Genomic DNA, 12,794 nt, shown 5'->3' with positions numbered 1-12,794 from the left:
TTGCTGCAAAGGGTTAATTTTGAACCATGAAACAGGCTCAACCTTTACTTTTAGGGTTGTTGGTGGTTGTGGAGTCCTCCTCGCTGCTCATCTTTTATCAAGTGAGATTTGAACAGGTAGTTTCAGAGATGTGGTGAGTGGATAGTTTATGTTTTTAACAGCCAAGCTGAGGAAGCACACTGATGGGGAAGAATCGCTGTGCAGATGAGAGCAGCAGGCAGGGTTGCTTGCAAACCTTTACAGTCTGGTTTTTGGCAAGAGACCATAAGTTTTGTGCAGAACAGAAGCCAACACAAAGCGTTTTTCTCTGGCCGCATGTGGGTTTTGGTGAGAGAAATGTAGTTGGTTGAAATTAAAATCCCATTCATCCTGCGCGGGAGTCCTCAGTCTGCTTGAAGGAATAGAGCCTTGAAGGCAATCTGAGTAATTTTGGGGATATACAGGCAGATCTGTACAAGACCTTCATTCTGGAAAGATAATTGTTCATAGATACAAGGAAATCAATGTGTTCAATCAGTTCAGAAATTATAAACACCATGATAAAAAAAAATTATAAACACCATACTATATTTGCCATTAAGAAGATGAAAATAAGCAGTAAGTATGGCTTTTGTTGTTTGGGGAGGTGGGAGTTGGGTAGTGAGGACATGGACCATTTTATACGGAGTTTAGGGATAAAACTGCTGATGCTACTTTTGTTCTCTGTTGTCATTAGGGGATGTGTATATATGTATACAAACACTGCTGGGATTTTCTTCTTTTTTTCCCTTCCATTTTAGCCACAAGCCTGTGGAAGTTTAAAATACAGTAACAAACCTCCTCTTACTCAACTATTTAAGTTTAATATCCATGAAAAAGAAGAGGTTTGCCAATTACATGTTTCATCCACGGTGAAGGATAACTGTGCTTTCTGTAAGTCATAACAGTGAAGCCTGCTGCAGAGTGACAAGACCTGGCTTTTCCTTCAGTGTTATTTGATATGTGTTTCAGTTTGACATTATGTAAATACTCTGCTATTAGGGAGGAAACTGTCATAAAATTGCATCCTTTCTCAATGAGGTTTTAAGTTCTTTCAGTAGCTTCTCTCCTTTTTGAAGCTGTAATAAAGATCATAATTAGAATCCCAGTTGCTTAAGTGAGAAATTAGCATGTTCTTAAATGCTGAGCTGAGTCAGATTCCCAGCAAGACCCCCTCTGGGTATCTGTCCTGCCCCAAAGTGCTTTCCCTAATACCAATTTGCGTTCTAGACGTGTTAAAGAAAATCATATTCATTGCCACCTAGCAGTTAATCAGAGCCTTCAGATAGGCTTGAAGTAATTTGCAGCCTGACTGCCAAAACCACCTGCATCCATTCATTTCCTGTAGCTGTACCCAGGGATGCTCTAAAACTTACCAGAGCGCGTCAGTCCATCACCCAGTACCAGGACTGAGACTAATTCACTCCATGCATGTCCTTTGTTCTTACGAATTTGTCACAAATGCTACTTAACCCCACCCCGGACCTCCTTGCTTACTGTCTTCTAGGCTGTGGCGAAGGGAACAAAAATCTCATGGCTTTTACCTGATATTTTCTGTGTCAAAAGTATCTTTCCCTAAAGGTTTTGTTTTTGTAGAACTGGGTACTAACATAGATACCTTATCTATTAATATATATTTTACCATGTAAATAAGATTCTAGCAGATTGGAATAAATTAAAACCTTAATGGGGCTAAAATAAACCTCATTTGTAAATTAATTAAAAACAAGAAACAAAGAACACTAATACTTGAAAATGTCTACATTTTCATGGTGCAAAATACAGATTTAATTTCCAAATAAGTGAATGGTAAACTGTTACTGTATGATGTGCAAGAAAATACTTGGAACATATGAAATAGTAGTAACAGATTTTATATTCAAGATGTTCCCTTTCTGGTTTTCCAAATTGTCAGAGAAGATACCAAAGGGTAAAGCAAATAAAATTCTGTCTTCACAATTGACATAGGTAGGGATATGATGTTGGTGGGAGATGGATTCAGATCTCTTTCTTTTCTTTTCTTTTTTTTTTTTTTTAAACAGTGAATTTTTATGTTCTGATGTCTCTCCTGCAAGTTCTGTCTAACGTGTTTCTGATATGCTCTTGTTTCCACAGGCCAAGGCTGCAAGCACAAAGGAAGTTTGCTCAGTCCCAGCCAAACAGTCCCAGCACAACTCCAATAAAGATAGTGGAGCCGTTGTTACCCCCTCCCGCCACTCAGATTTCTGACCTCTCCAAAAGGAAGCCCAAGACAGAAGATTTTCTCACTTTCCTCTGTCTTCGAGGTAGGAGTCTCGCAGCAGCGTAGGGGGACATTCGTTCAAAGAACGAGCTGTAGCACCGCACACCAACTAGCAACTAGGCAAATGTACTAATGCTACACCTGAATATATTGTGTGCTTTTCAGCTCTCAGCAATTTGACTGTATCTGCAGCAGGAGCATTTGAGTTCATGGTTGTAAAGACCATAAAATGAGGCCAGTAATAGTGCAAAAGGAAATTTCTTTCATGCTTAGAGCTCTGTTATCCTGAATGGGGTTTTGTCTAGCTTTCCTAAGTCCTCCCCAGCCTTCTTTGTTTTGTCTGTTTATGAACTGAAGAAGTGCTTAACTTGCCTGAGTACTTGCTCCTGCCAGAGGAGAAATCTGGTTGGAAATTCCCTTTCTCTACCTATTCACTGTCTTTTATCATTCACTCTGAGTGAGGCTTTTCATCTGACAGTGGGTGGAGGAGATGCCGTTGTTCTTAGCTGCCCCAAGAGCTGGATTGTTCCCATGGTGATAACTAAAACAGGTATGCTCCTCCAGGCTGCAACCCAAATGCAGATGAGGCATCTGAAGTTGTGCAGCAAGATACTTGAATTATCTCACAGTAACAGGTGCCTGAGCCTGGCTGGAGCTGTGTGATGTGTATCTGGGATCACTGGTGTATGTCTGCAAGCCTTCTTGTCAGACTTGGGGACCTTAGCATGAGGTACAACTTGCTGTCCTGAGTAAGCTAAAGAAGGAGACCTTACCCGAGTGGTCATTTTTCTTTGAGACTTTCCATGGCTCTGTGTCCCAAGTCATGTACTGAAGATAGCATCTTTCAGTTTAATCTCCCAGTTTTTGTATTGGCTTTTGTGGTATGTTTTTCTTTTGGAAGGTCCCAACCCCCCCCCGCCCCCCCTCTCCCCTTAGAGAGTCACTGCTCCATCCTTGGATGTGCTGGAATGATGCCTCTCGCTGTTGTTTTGTCTGATTACCTGCTGAAAGGGTGTGTGTTTGTTACAGATAGGGCTTGTCTGCGAAAGTCTTACCTAGTGGATTGAATCCTTCAAAGCTTGTGTTTGAGTTCCCCTTTCCAGTTTTAAGGTCTTTGGTGCATCTGCGAGCAGCACTGGTCAACACCACCCGTAGATTCCTGCTGAGGTTTTCTCACCTTAATGCAGCATGGTTTGATTTCTTTTTTCTTCTCTTCTATGAGATTTTAGGCTAGTGGTAGCTTTAGACTGGTTGCTAATATATCTGTCTTGACTCTGGTCCAATATGGAGCCTCCATCCTGTTGAGACTTCTGGTAAAGTGGGTGGGCGGAGGGGATGGAGGGGGCTGGTTTGCTAGCTTTTATGTTTGTTTAAAGGATTGCGAGGAGCAGAATCTAATGGAGTTTAAAGTGGCATCACAGTCCTCTGAAATTTAATCTGTGGAAATGTATTTCTAATTTAGTCTGCTGTGAGGTTGATCAGTCTGTTGGCAGCATGTCACTGCTCTGATCTGGGCCAACTGCCACAGTTGTTGGTGGGAAAATTCAGATGGTGTGTGTGTGTGTGTGTGTATGTGTGTGAGCACACATGGCTGCATTCACACACTTGTTTCCACTGCTTGCTAACTAAGCATGTGTTATTTATAGATTCGAAGGCACTTGCACTTAAAGAAAGGCAACCTGTGTGGGTCTGTGACTTATCTCCATTTTTATTTCTTACTGTCTCTTAGCATTCTGCTTTAACAATGCGAATGGGTACTTTTGTCCTATTCCAGTGCTTCATTCAGAAGGTTTTGTGTTTTGTTTTGTTTTTTTTTAATTTTTTATTTTTTTATTTTAATCAGTGGCTGTTCAGCTCTTGCACCTGTAATTTTCCTCTTTGTTATTAATCTGTAGAATAATTGATGTTTTGTACTGTCAATTAAGAACTTGCAATTCATTCCTAATTTCTTCAGTATGCAGGAATACTCATATATTTCACACAACACGTGCATTCAGACGGCAAGATCCCAATTACAATTATATTAAAAACCACAAGGGAAAATCTGCTCTGAGTGCCACACATGGCATGTTCTTGGTGTGCTTAAACAGGCTGAAGAAAAGCAGAAATAGGAAGCTATCAGCTCTCTGTTTCAGCACCTCCACAAGCTTATTGCTCCATCACCACTGTATAAAGCCTGAAAAGAGCCAGTAGAAACGGGGGGAAATCTTCTTGGACACCTGCTACCTGGATGTGTTTCTGTGGAGGAGCAGGAGGGTAGCTGTGGCTTGAAAAGAGAGGGAGTGCGGTTGTTGAGATTGCTATTAGCACGGTTCTGGCTTTGGTGTCTGGACTGCTGCGTCCTTTAGGAGGCTGTGGCTGCCTCAGATTGTGCCCCTTTTCGTCCCTTGGGTGGTTTAGTTCCAGGTGGTGGTATCTCTTGATGTGCCCATTGGAAAAACAGAGGTGGAAGCTGGTTCTTAATATGCTTGCAGGGAGTTCATGTAGCAGCCTGCTGGTACATCCAGCTCCAGAAAGGTGACACAAGTGGCTGTCCAGGGCACTGGCAGGCTTAGTTTGGTGCTGCTTTTCTGGTGGTACCCAGTGAACCTGGAGAGGGAAGAGCCAGCAGCTTGCTTAAACCCTGCATAGGGAAGACTTGTGATATATTTGGAAAGGGTTTCTTTTGGTTTTGAACCTCTGTGCTATTGTTTATTGAAGTGTTGAGGGATTAAAAATTGCTTGCATGGTGGGACATGCGGATGTTCTGACTTCTGTCCAGATATGTCTGTCCAGCCCTGTCTGTTTGCACTTTCATGATGAAATGTGACATAAAATTACACGGAAATAAGAGCACACTTGCAGGGTTTTAAGTTCAGCACTTTGAAAATTGTTTAGTAATAAGTGTAGTGATGATAAGATCCAGGACAGTAAAATCCCCACGTTTGTGTAATTTTTTTAAATTTTTTAAGTTGGGACTCTCTTAGGTCCTAGTCCTTCAAAATGCTTTGATGATATAGTCCCTTCATTCATGATCAAAGCTTTTCTTTGGCAAGGGACTCTTCTCCAGGACTGGTGGGAAAACAGCTCTGTGGTCATGTCTCTGTCCTTGTCCCACCGCACCCAGCAGCAGTGTCAGAAGCACAGTGTAAATTTGTCACACCATGTCAGCATGTACTTTCACTTTCTGTTTTTAAACAGAGAAGTTTAGAAATCCCATCACCACTGCAAGTTTACTCTTTAGTACTCTAAAGGTTTTAAGTGGCAGCAGTTGAACTCTGTAAGTGATGGAGCAGTACTATCATGGACGATGTGAAAGAAAGGCTCTTGATGTGCATAAGGTCCCATACTTAGGAAAAAGAAGTCTCATTTACGTGGCCTTCTGCTATGTGTCAGAAAACCTAATGATTCAAATCACTTTTATTTACCTTTTTTTGTAGCATCCGGTAATTTCAAAGGGAGATAATTTAACCAAGATGACCTGCTTGGTTTCATTATCTAGAATACTAGGGGCTTTAGATGTAGTTTTAATTAGTTTGTTTTTTGAACTCTTGATTTGATAATACAATGTACTAATTACGTCTTAAAAGGTAAGCGGAACAGAATGAAAAAGCTGTAACAATTGATGAATATCTGAGCACCCTGGAATACATCTAACTGACCAGATTTGGCAAGGCTCCCCTGCTTTCTATTATTTTAATTTTTTTTTTAATTTATTTAGTTATTTATTTTATTAAATTATGATCTAGAATTTCCAACACAAGAAGGAAGAGAATAGCACAGATATCTCTGAAGTGTTTGTCTGCAGTGTTCTTATCTTTAAATAGCTTCTTTGAAGGAGCCTGTATGCCCTTTGCCAGAGGCATAATTAGTATCTTTCAGCAGCACGCATAGATACGAGTGTGCCATCTCCTTGCGGTTGTATAATGGCCTTCACTTTTACTGTATTTTCTGCCTCTGATTAAATTTTTGTTAATAGCTTCTGTTACAGTGCATTTAAGTTACCTTTACTCTCTGTAATTATTTACAGGTTAAAAATATTGCAAGTGGAATAATATAGGGCTAAAGGGGGAAGGAGAAACAACTCCCTGTGAGCAATAGATCTTTGGCAAAAGGTGATAACAGGAAGGCTATGATTAGCAACCTACATTTTAAGAAGTTTTCCCATGATCAATTTTCTAATTAAGACGGGCCTCTGGGAGTTATGTGCTAGAGAATTTCAGGGATTCCTAAATAAAGATAGTTTAATTGAGATCTCACAAATTTAGGTTTTAGGCTCTTCTAACTACTGTTCTGCAAAACGCGTGACTGTTCATTTTCCTTGAGTACTGCAATGACTTAACAGTCTGATTTATGACAGCTGAGCAAAACCAAAATAGAAAATGTCACTATAGCACATTTGGCCAAACGTCAGTAACTTCTAAATTGTAGTGCCTCAGTCCTCTAACAGTTTGCTCCTAAACCGGCTTTTTATTTTTTTAAAGGCTTGCTTTGGGTGGTAGGCTCAGTGGCCTTTGATCCCAGTCTTCTCTCTTGAGTCTTAATAGGAGGGGTTGCCTGTGCCAGTAGAAACATGCAGAAATTTTCAATTACAACAGGAGAGCCCCCAAAATCAAAAACTTGGGAGCTTTTAATTTTGGGCATGTTAGAAAACAACTGTTAATTTGCTTAGCTTTTAACAAGCAGAAGGTACACTTACCTGGTAGTTTAGTATCAATATATACACTGGACTTTGAGAGCTGGTGGCTGCATCAGTCACATTCTTGAAGCACCAGCCTTCCCAGGGAGCATGTTGCTGCCGTGGAGACACGCTCACCAGATCAGAGTGAGCACGTAATAGCACAACAACTTGATTAGGCTGGAAGCAAAGCAATGAAATGCTGACACTGTCCAAAAATGTGAGCTGTTTTGCAGTATGGGTTAATTTTCATAATTCCAAAATAATATTAAAACATGCAGACGTACAGTAATTTGTTTAAACTACCGGAAGAAGACTTTTTATCAATTTTGTTGTTAAATCATTTGAGACTAAGAGTTTAGGATGGATTGAAAACGCAAGAATAAACCTGAGGGTGTTGAATCTTAGTTGCACAAACCGTTTAATAAAAATGTGTTTGTATTTAGTAACTGTAATCTCACAATTTCAAAGTCCTTTTTTAAAGTTAGGAGTAACATTGAAGTGTAAAATATGAGATTTCTCATGTGCAGCCATTTAGTCCACCTGTGGAATATGCTGCTCTGGGCTGGTAATGCACTCTCATGGTGTTTTAGGATAAGAGTAATTTAATTAGCGTTGGTAGGGAGAGGTGAATATGCCGGCTCACAGTGAGCAGCACATCTATGAAGTACACAGGGAGAGCCTGGTGACCAACACCATGGCATTATTCCTTCCCAGGGGTTAGGAGTACTGCTGGAGGGCCATCCTCCAGGCACGCAGTGGAGGATGTGTCTTCACATCAGTGTGTGCCTACTGGGAAATTTAAGAGGTGGAAAGAGCTGCTGAGTGCAAGATAGAGGAGGCTGTGTGTTGTACTACAGCTGAATCAAAGTTTTTCCCTGCTCTTCCTGTTTTGAGGCCCCTTTTTGATGTTAATGATTCCAATATCTACCTCTGCAAAAAGCCACAGGATGAAGTTATCTCGTTGAAATGGAAGACTGATCTTGCAGTTCAGCCTTTGTATTTGCCACAGACTCACTCCGAGTCCCTCAGCGAACTGCTTAGTTTTTCTGTAAAATGAGAATAAATGTTTAACTCTGTGTGCAGGTATTGGCATAGCTGGACATTGACCATGGATGAGCTACTGGCATAAAATCTAAGTGCTGTGGTGGCAGCAGCAGCAGCACTTCAAAACCTTGCTGCCCACAGTTTTCGGTGCCCAGGTGGGCAATGTAAAGTATTTTGGCAAAGGCAATTCCTGCCTTTCCTCCCAGCCAGAAACCTGCAAGCCTGCTTCTGTAACCTACCATAGGTTCAGTGCTCCCTGAAAGACTTATTTTGTGTTAGGGATGTGGCTCAGGATCTCTTGGGTATGAAACACAGGCTGGTAGCCTTTTGGGAATGGCAGCGTGGTGGTTTGGGAGTTGCAGACTTGTCTTGTTGTTAGTGGAGGGGAACACAGTCAGGGGTTCAAGTGTATGTGGGAAGGGTTGGTTTTGAGGTTCACTGCCAAATCTAGCCAGGTTAGTGGAGGTAAATTGCTTTGAGCTTGTCAAATATGGATTATAGATGTGTGAAGCACTCGTTTCTTTTAAATATTTGGTAGTCTGTTACTCTGGTGTGTGTTTTGTTAACTTTGGAAAGTGAATCTTTTTTCCTGCAGATTCATTCATTTCCCTACCCTTACTCTATTTCCCTAGAAAAGGAACAATTTTCTTTGGCTTTTTAGTTCTAGCTCTACTGCTTTGAAAAATTGGACTGAGAAGAAAATGGGGTTTATGTCACCACACTAGCCAATAAGTTAGCCATAACACTATCTTGTGATTTGTACAACAGCAGAGGAAGGGAGAGTTTGAGCATCGGTGTGTTTATGAGCTCCGTTTTATTTCTGTACTTGGGATGGCCTTTTCTTCCCTCTGGCTCAGGCACCGGGGAGCTCCCTCTGGGACTGTTCCTGCAGGTGGAGTCAGACAAGTGAGATACAATTGCTCTTTCCTATCAAGTTTATGCAGTTCGTTCTCTTTTAACCTTGCTCCGTAAAATGACCTTAAAGTGCAGGCTTAAATTACATTTATTCGCACTTCAGGGAGTTGGCGTTGTCCTGCGAAAATGTAATAAGTAGGACATGTAATAAATGAGAAGCAGGCTCTAAATTTTAAGCATTGAGATGCTGGTACATTGGGAGCATTTGGGAGGCAAGGTTTTTCTACCTGCGTGTACCCCAAAATGGGGCTGTGTGTCAGAGGAGAAGCCAAACCTCTGAACACAGCTCATTGTAGGGCTTGGCATGCCACGTGTTTATTGGGACAGGCTTAAGTCCCACATACCTTGACCTGCCTTGTGCTTAAATCATTCTGATGTCTTAAATTGTTCTAAGATTTGTCCAAAACACATCTGGGTTATGTTTAATTTTTAGGAGGAAAAAAAAGAGAGGACCTAAAGGGGGAGTTGGTGTAAATAATTCATGGAGAAGAATCCTCCAATTTTGCAGAAACCACAGCCCAAATTACAGAGAAGGCTCTTGGATTGAGATGATTTTTGTTGTGGTTGTAACATACCAGGGTTTGAATCCTGTCCAGATGAAAACATTTGGTTTGTACTTCAGTAAATATTGCAGAAACACTGCCAGCTAATTCTGAAGAGTAATGAAATAGTGCTTTTGGCAAAGCGCATGTACTTTCCATACTTCTGATTCCACTCTTCAGATCCAAATTCAGAGTTTTTTTAGTATGTTTAGCTAGTCCAAGACAAAAGTTAATGTAATTTAATGAGAAACAAAACATACCGTAATTTAGGAGGGAAAATTACACATTTGTCAAATAAAATTTAATAATCTCATTAGTCAAATAAAATGGCTGAAAAGGAGTATCGTTTATTCTATTAATCAGGCACTTGCTGCTGAGGTCAATGCACTTGTATGCATCGGTTGCATAAGCATCAATTCTGCCTACTGTTAGTAGCAAGCCTGAATTTTGCACAGGCAAAGGATAACATCTTTCCAAGAAAACTGCTAAAAGCAGCACTGTGACTTAAAAAAACATATTTAAGTTTGTACTTATTGTTGTATAAGCATCAAGTTGTTATAACAGAGGACATAAAATGTATTTGTCATTCTTTCATATGCATTAGGCAACACTTTGTGTGTAGTTGTGTTAATTGTTTTTCCTATATAGTTAGGTTTTCCTTTGTGTTGCTCTCACAATAGGAGAGAAGACAAAAATACTCAAGAGAGAATTTCAATAATGAAACTGCAGATACTGACAGAAACAGTTGCCAAACATACTTCAAACCTCATTTTTTTTTAAGAGCTGAGTATCCTCCCTTTTTGTAATAATTCATAGCTCATTGTAACCGTGATGAGTGAATTTAAAAAAGACAACACACCGTTAATGGTTTTCTCAAAATTTGCCACGTACAGCGGTATCTGATCACAGGAGCAGTAACTCCTGCTCTGATAGTGGTGAGAGGATGGTACCTGGGGTTCTATTAGGTGTCTGGGCTTTCTGCATGGCTTGCAATCCCTTAGTCAGCCACAGCAATTTGTTAGGCTTTCAAAATCTCACGACAAGGGCCAGCTTTGGTGACTTGGCCTTCCTGCAGTGATTTGGAGGAGCGAGAGAGAGCTGAGAAGTTCTCTCCAGGTTGCTGCCTGGCCTTGGCCATAGCTTTTCTACTCTCAACTGAGTTAACAGCAACTTGTTAAGCGGGAAAAGGTGAGTGGCACATGTCCAGAGCAGGGCCAAAGGTGGACAGCACTATCAGACTGATACTCCTGTTAAAACTGCTCAATACAAAGTGTCCTTCCAGCTTTACTGTATTTGTTACTATTTAATGTCAGTAATTCTTTCAGTATCTTCCTTCTCCCCTTGCTCCTGCTGCCTCTGTCCATCTGGTAACTTATCCCTCGCCGCTCGCCTCTTTCTCCAGCCCCAGCACATCTGAGCCCCTGTCGCCTTCTGCTCTGCTGCACGCCCTTTCTTTCAGGTTGCTTACTTTGCCGTGGCTTCTCCTTCCTTTCCAATGTGTTGCGATTGCCTTGTCCAGTTCTTTGGTGATGGCACGTGCTTTTATGCAACTATGGATGCGAAACAAATCAGCTGCCTTGGGGGTGGGGAGTGTTTAGGCAGTGTGTGCGCAGACATCGTCAGGACAGAATGCAAAATGTGCAGCTCCTACATGAGATTGGACACATACTGTGTTTCATGTTTTGTTTAATAACATAAAATGATATATTAAGCTACACATTCAATAAGAAAAAGCGGGCATAGAAATTTTCCAAATCTTTACTTGAGAGCTTGTAACATTACATTACAGTTACAGCATTTATTAATGGACTTTAATTTCCTTAGTCTGGGATTTTAATCTGAATCAGTCCCCTGATCTGATTCACTACATGGTCCCACAAAAAAAATTATACTGCCACAGTTGAGGTGGTGGCACAGGAATAAGAACAAGAAGCCAGATGGAGGTAGATGCTCCGTAGCCCATTTTTGACGCCAAGAAAAATGTCCATGCAGCCACAGACAGTCTAGATGGTTCCTTGTATGAAATGTCTTCTAAATAAGTGGTGGGCAGTCAAATTTTATTTTCTAGATTACCATCAGATTTGCGGAGTGAGCGGGTTTTTCAGGCACCTGCTGATCGGTTGTGCGGCAGGGTGGGTTTCTCAACGTCGAGGGCTGGTCACGCGCTTTCCCCAGGCGCGGGAGGGCCGCTCCCCTGCTCTCCCCCTTCATCCGCTGCAGTGCCTGTGGTAGCAGCTGCCTGCAGAACTTTGGGGCTCCCGGCACAGAAGGAGACTTGTAAAATTCGATACAGCCACAGGCTCTCGTAACTCTCTTGCAGATTTTTCTGCTGTTTTCTTGGGGATCAGAAGCAAGGAAGGGGGGAATTACATACCTAGAGTGCTGAGACCTGGCATGCACCACCTCCCAGGCACAGTTGTTGCCCTCTATCTGGAGCATTGCAGCTCTTCTCTTTTGCTGTTGGTTATTAATTAAATTTTGATGTCACTCTTTAGATTGCTCTGGGTAGGCTTTGAGAATCACGCCTTGGTGCTGGGGAGGGCAAGAGGAAGAGGAGGGATGATTACTCATCTTTACTCTTGCTGGCTGACTGGCAAAATATGTGCAAGAATGAACTGGAATAGTTGCCCTGCGGGTTTCTTGCGGAGTGTGTCCAGGCAAAGACAAAAATGTGCAGAATAGTGTGTTATAAATTAAAAAATCAAGTGAGTGCTTACAGCTGTATGTTGTGTGAATGTGTGTGTATGTAGGCATCTGGTGAAGCTGCAGTTTTCCTGTTCTCGTGCCATTTTGGAGGGGTATTCATCATGTTGCTGTCATACATCATTTTCACAATAAATATCTGTTATACGTGGAGAAACTGGAGAGCAACAATTCTCAATGAAGTCTGTCTGTAAGGAGACCCACTATGTTCTTAAATTGAGATGAAGACAGGCCAGATTTATGAGGAAGGGCAATATATTTTTTTAGACCAACTGATACAGCTGGAAAAAACAAACCAGCTCTTGAGTGCATGTTCATCTCCACATCTCCAATGGTCTTGGACATTCATGGCTACAATAACACTACTTAGTATTGTTTATATAAGTTAGCAGCTTTGGGTAACAAACAGGGTCCCCTGTAGAGGTAGGCTGTGGCATCATATACACGTCCCTGTCTGGTCTCAGAGACAATGAGGGATATTTAGGACAGGAATCTATTATAATAAAGAAGGTGAATGGTCACCTAGCTTCCACTCTTAACAGTGCAGCTTCGCTTATATGATCTTCATTAGTTCTTCAGTCATGAGAAGTCTTGAGTTTTATTTTCCTAAGATCAGATCTGAGGGGTTCTCTTAGCTCTTTGCCTGGTGTAAACCACCAGTGCATGTCAT

At 41.4% G+C, this 12,794-nt stretch overlaps 1 protein-coding gene across 4 annotated transcripts in view; it reads left to right on the top strand.

The window, feature by feature from the left end:
* Positions 1-12,794, top strand: part of JARID2 (jumonji and AT-rich interaction domain containing 2) — a 225,212-nt gene that overhangs the window by 155,847 nt on the left and 56,571 nt on the right. For all 4 annotated transcript variants that reach the window (XM_049823873.1, XM_049823872.1, XM_049823875.1 and 1 more), the window contains one exon: positions 2,134-2,303. In XM_049823873.1, coding sequence (XP_049679830.1) covers positions 2,134-2,303 — 170 coding nt within the window. The remainder of the gene's footprint in view (positions 1-2,133; positions 2,304-12,794) is intronic.

The sequence above is a fragment of the Accipiter gentilis genome, chromosome 20, assembly GCF_929443795.1.
Source record: "Accipiter gentilis chromosome 20, bAccGen1.1, whole genome shotgun sequence".
NCBI lineage: Eukaryota > Metazoa > Chordata > Aves > Accipitriformes > Accipitridae > Astur > Astur gentilis.
Note: the sequence above shows the minus strand (reverse complement) of the source record. Positions and strands in the feature narration are given on the sequence as shown.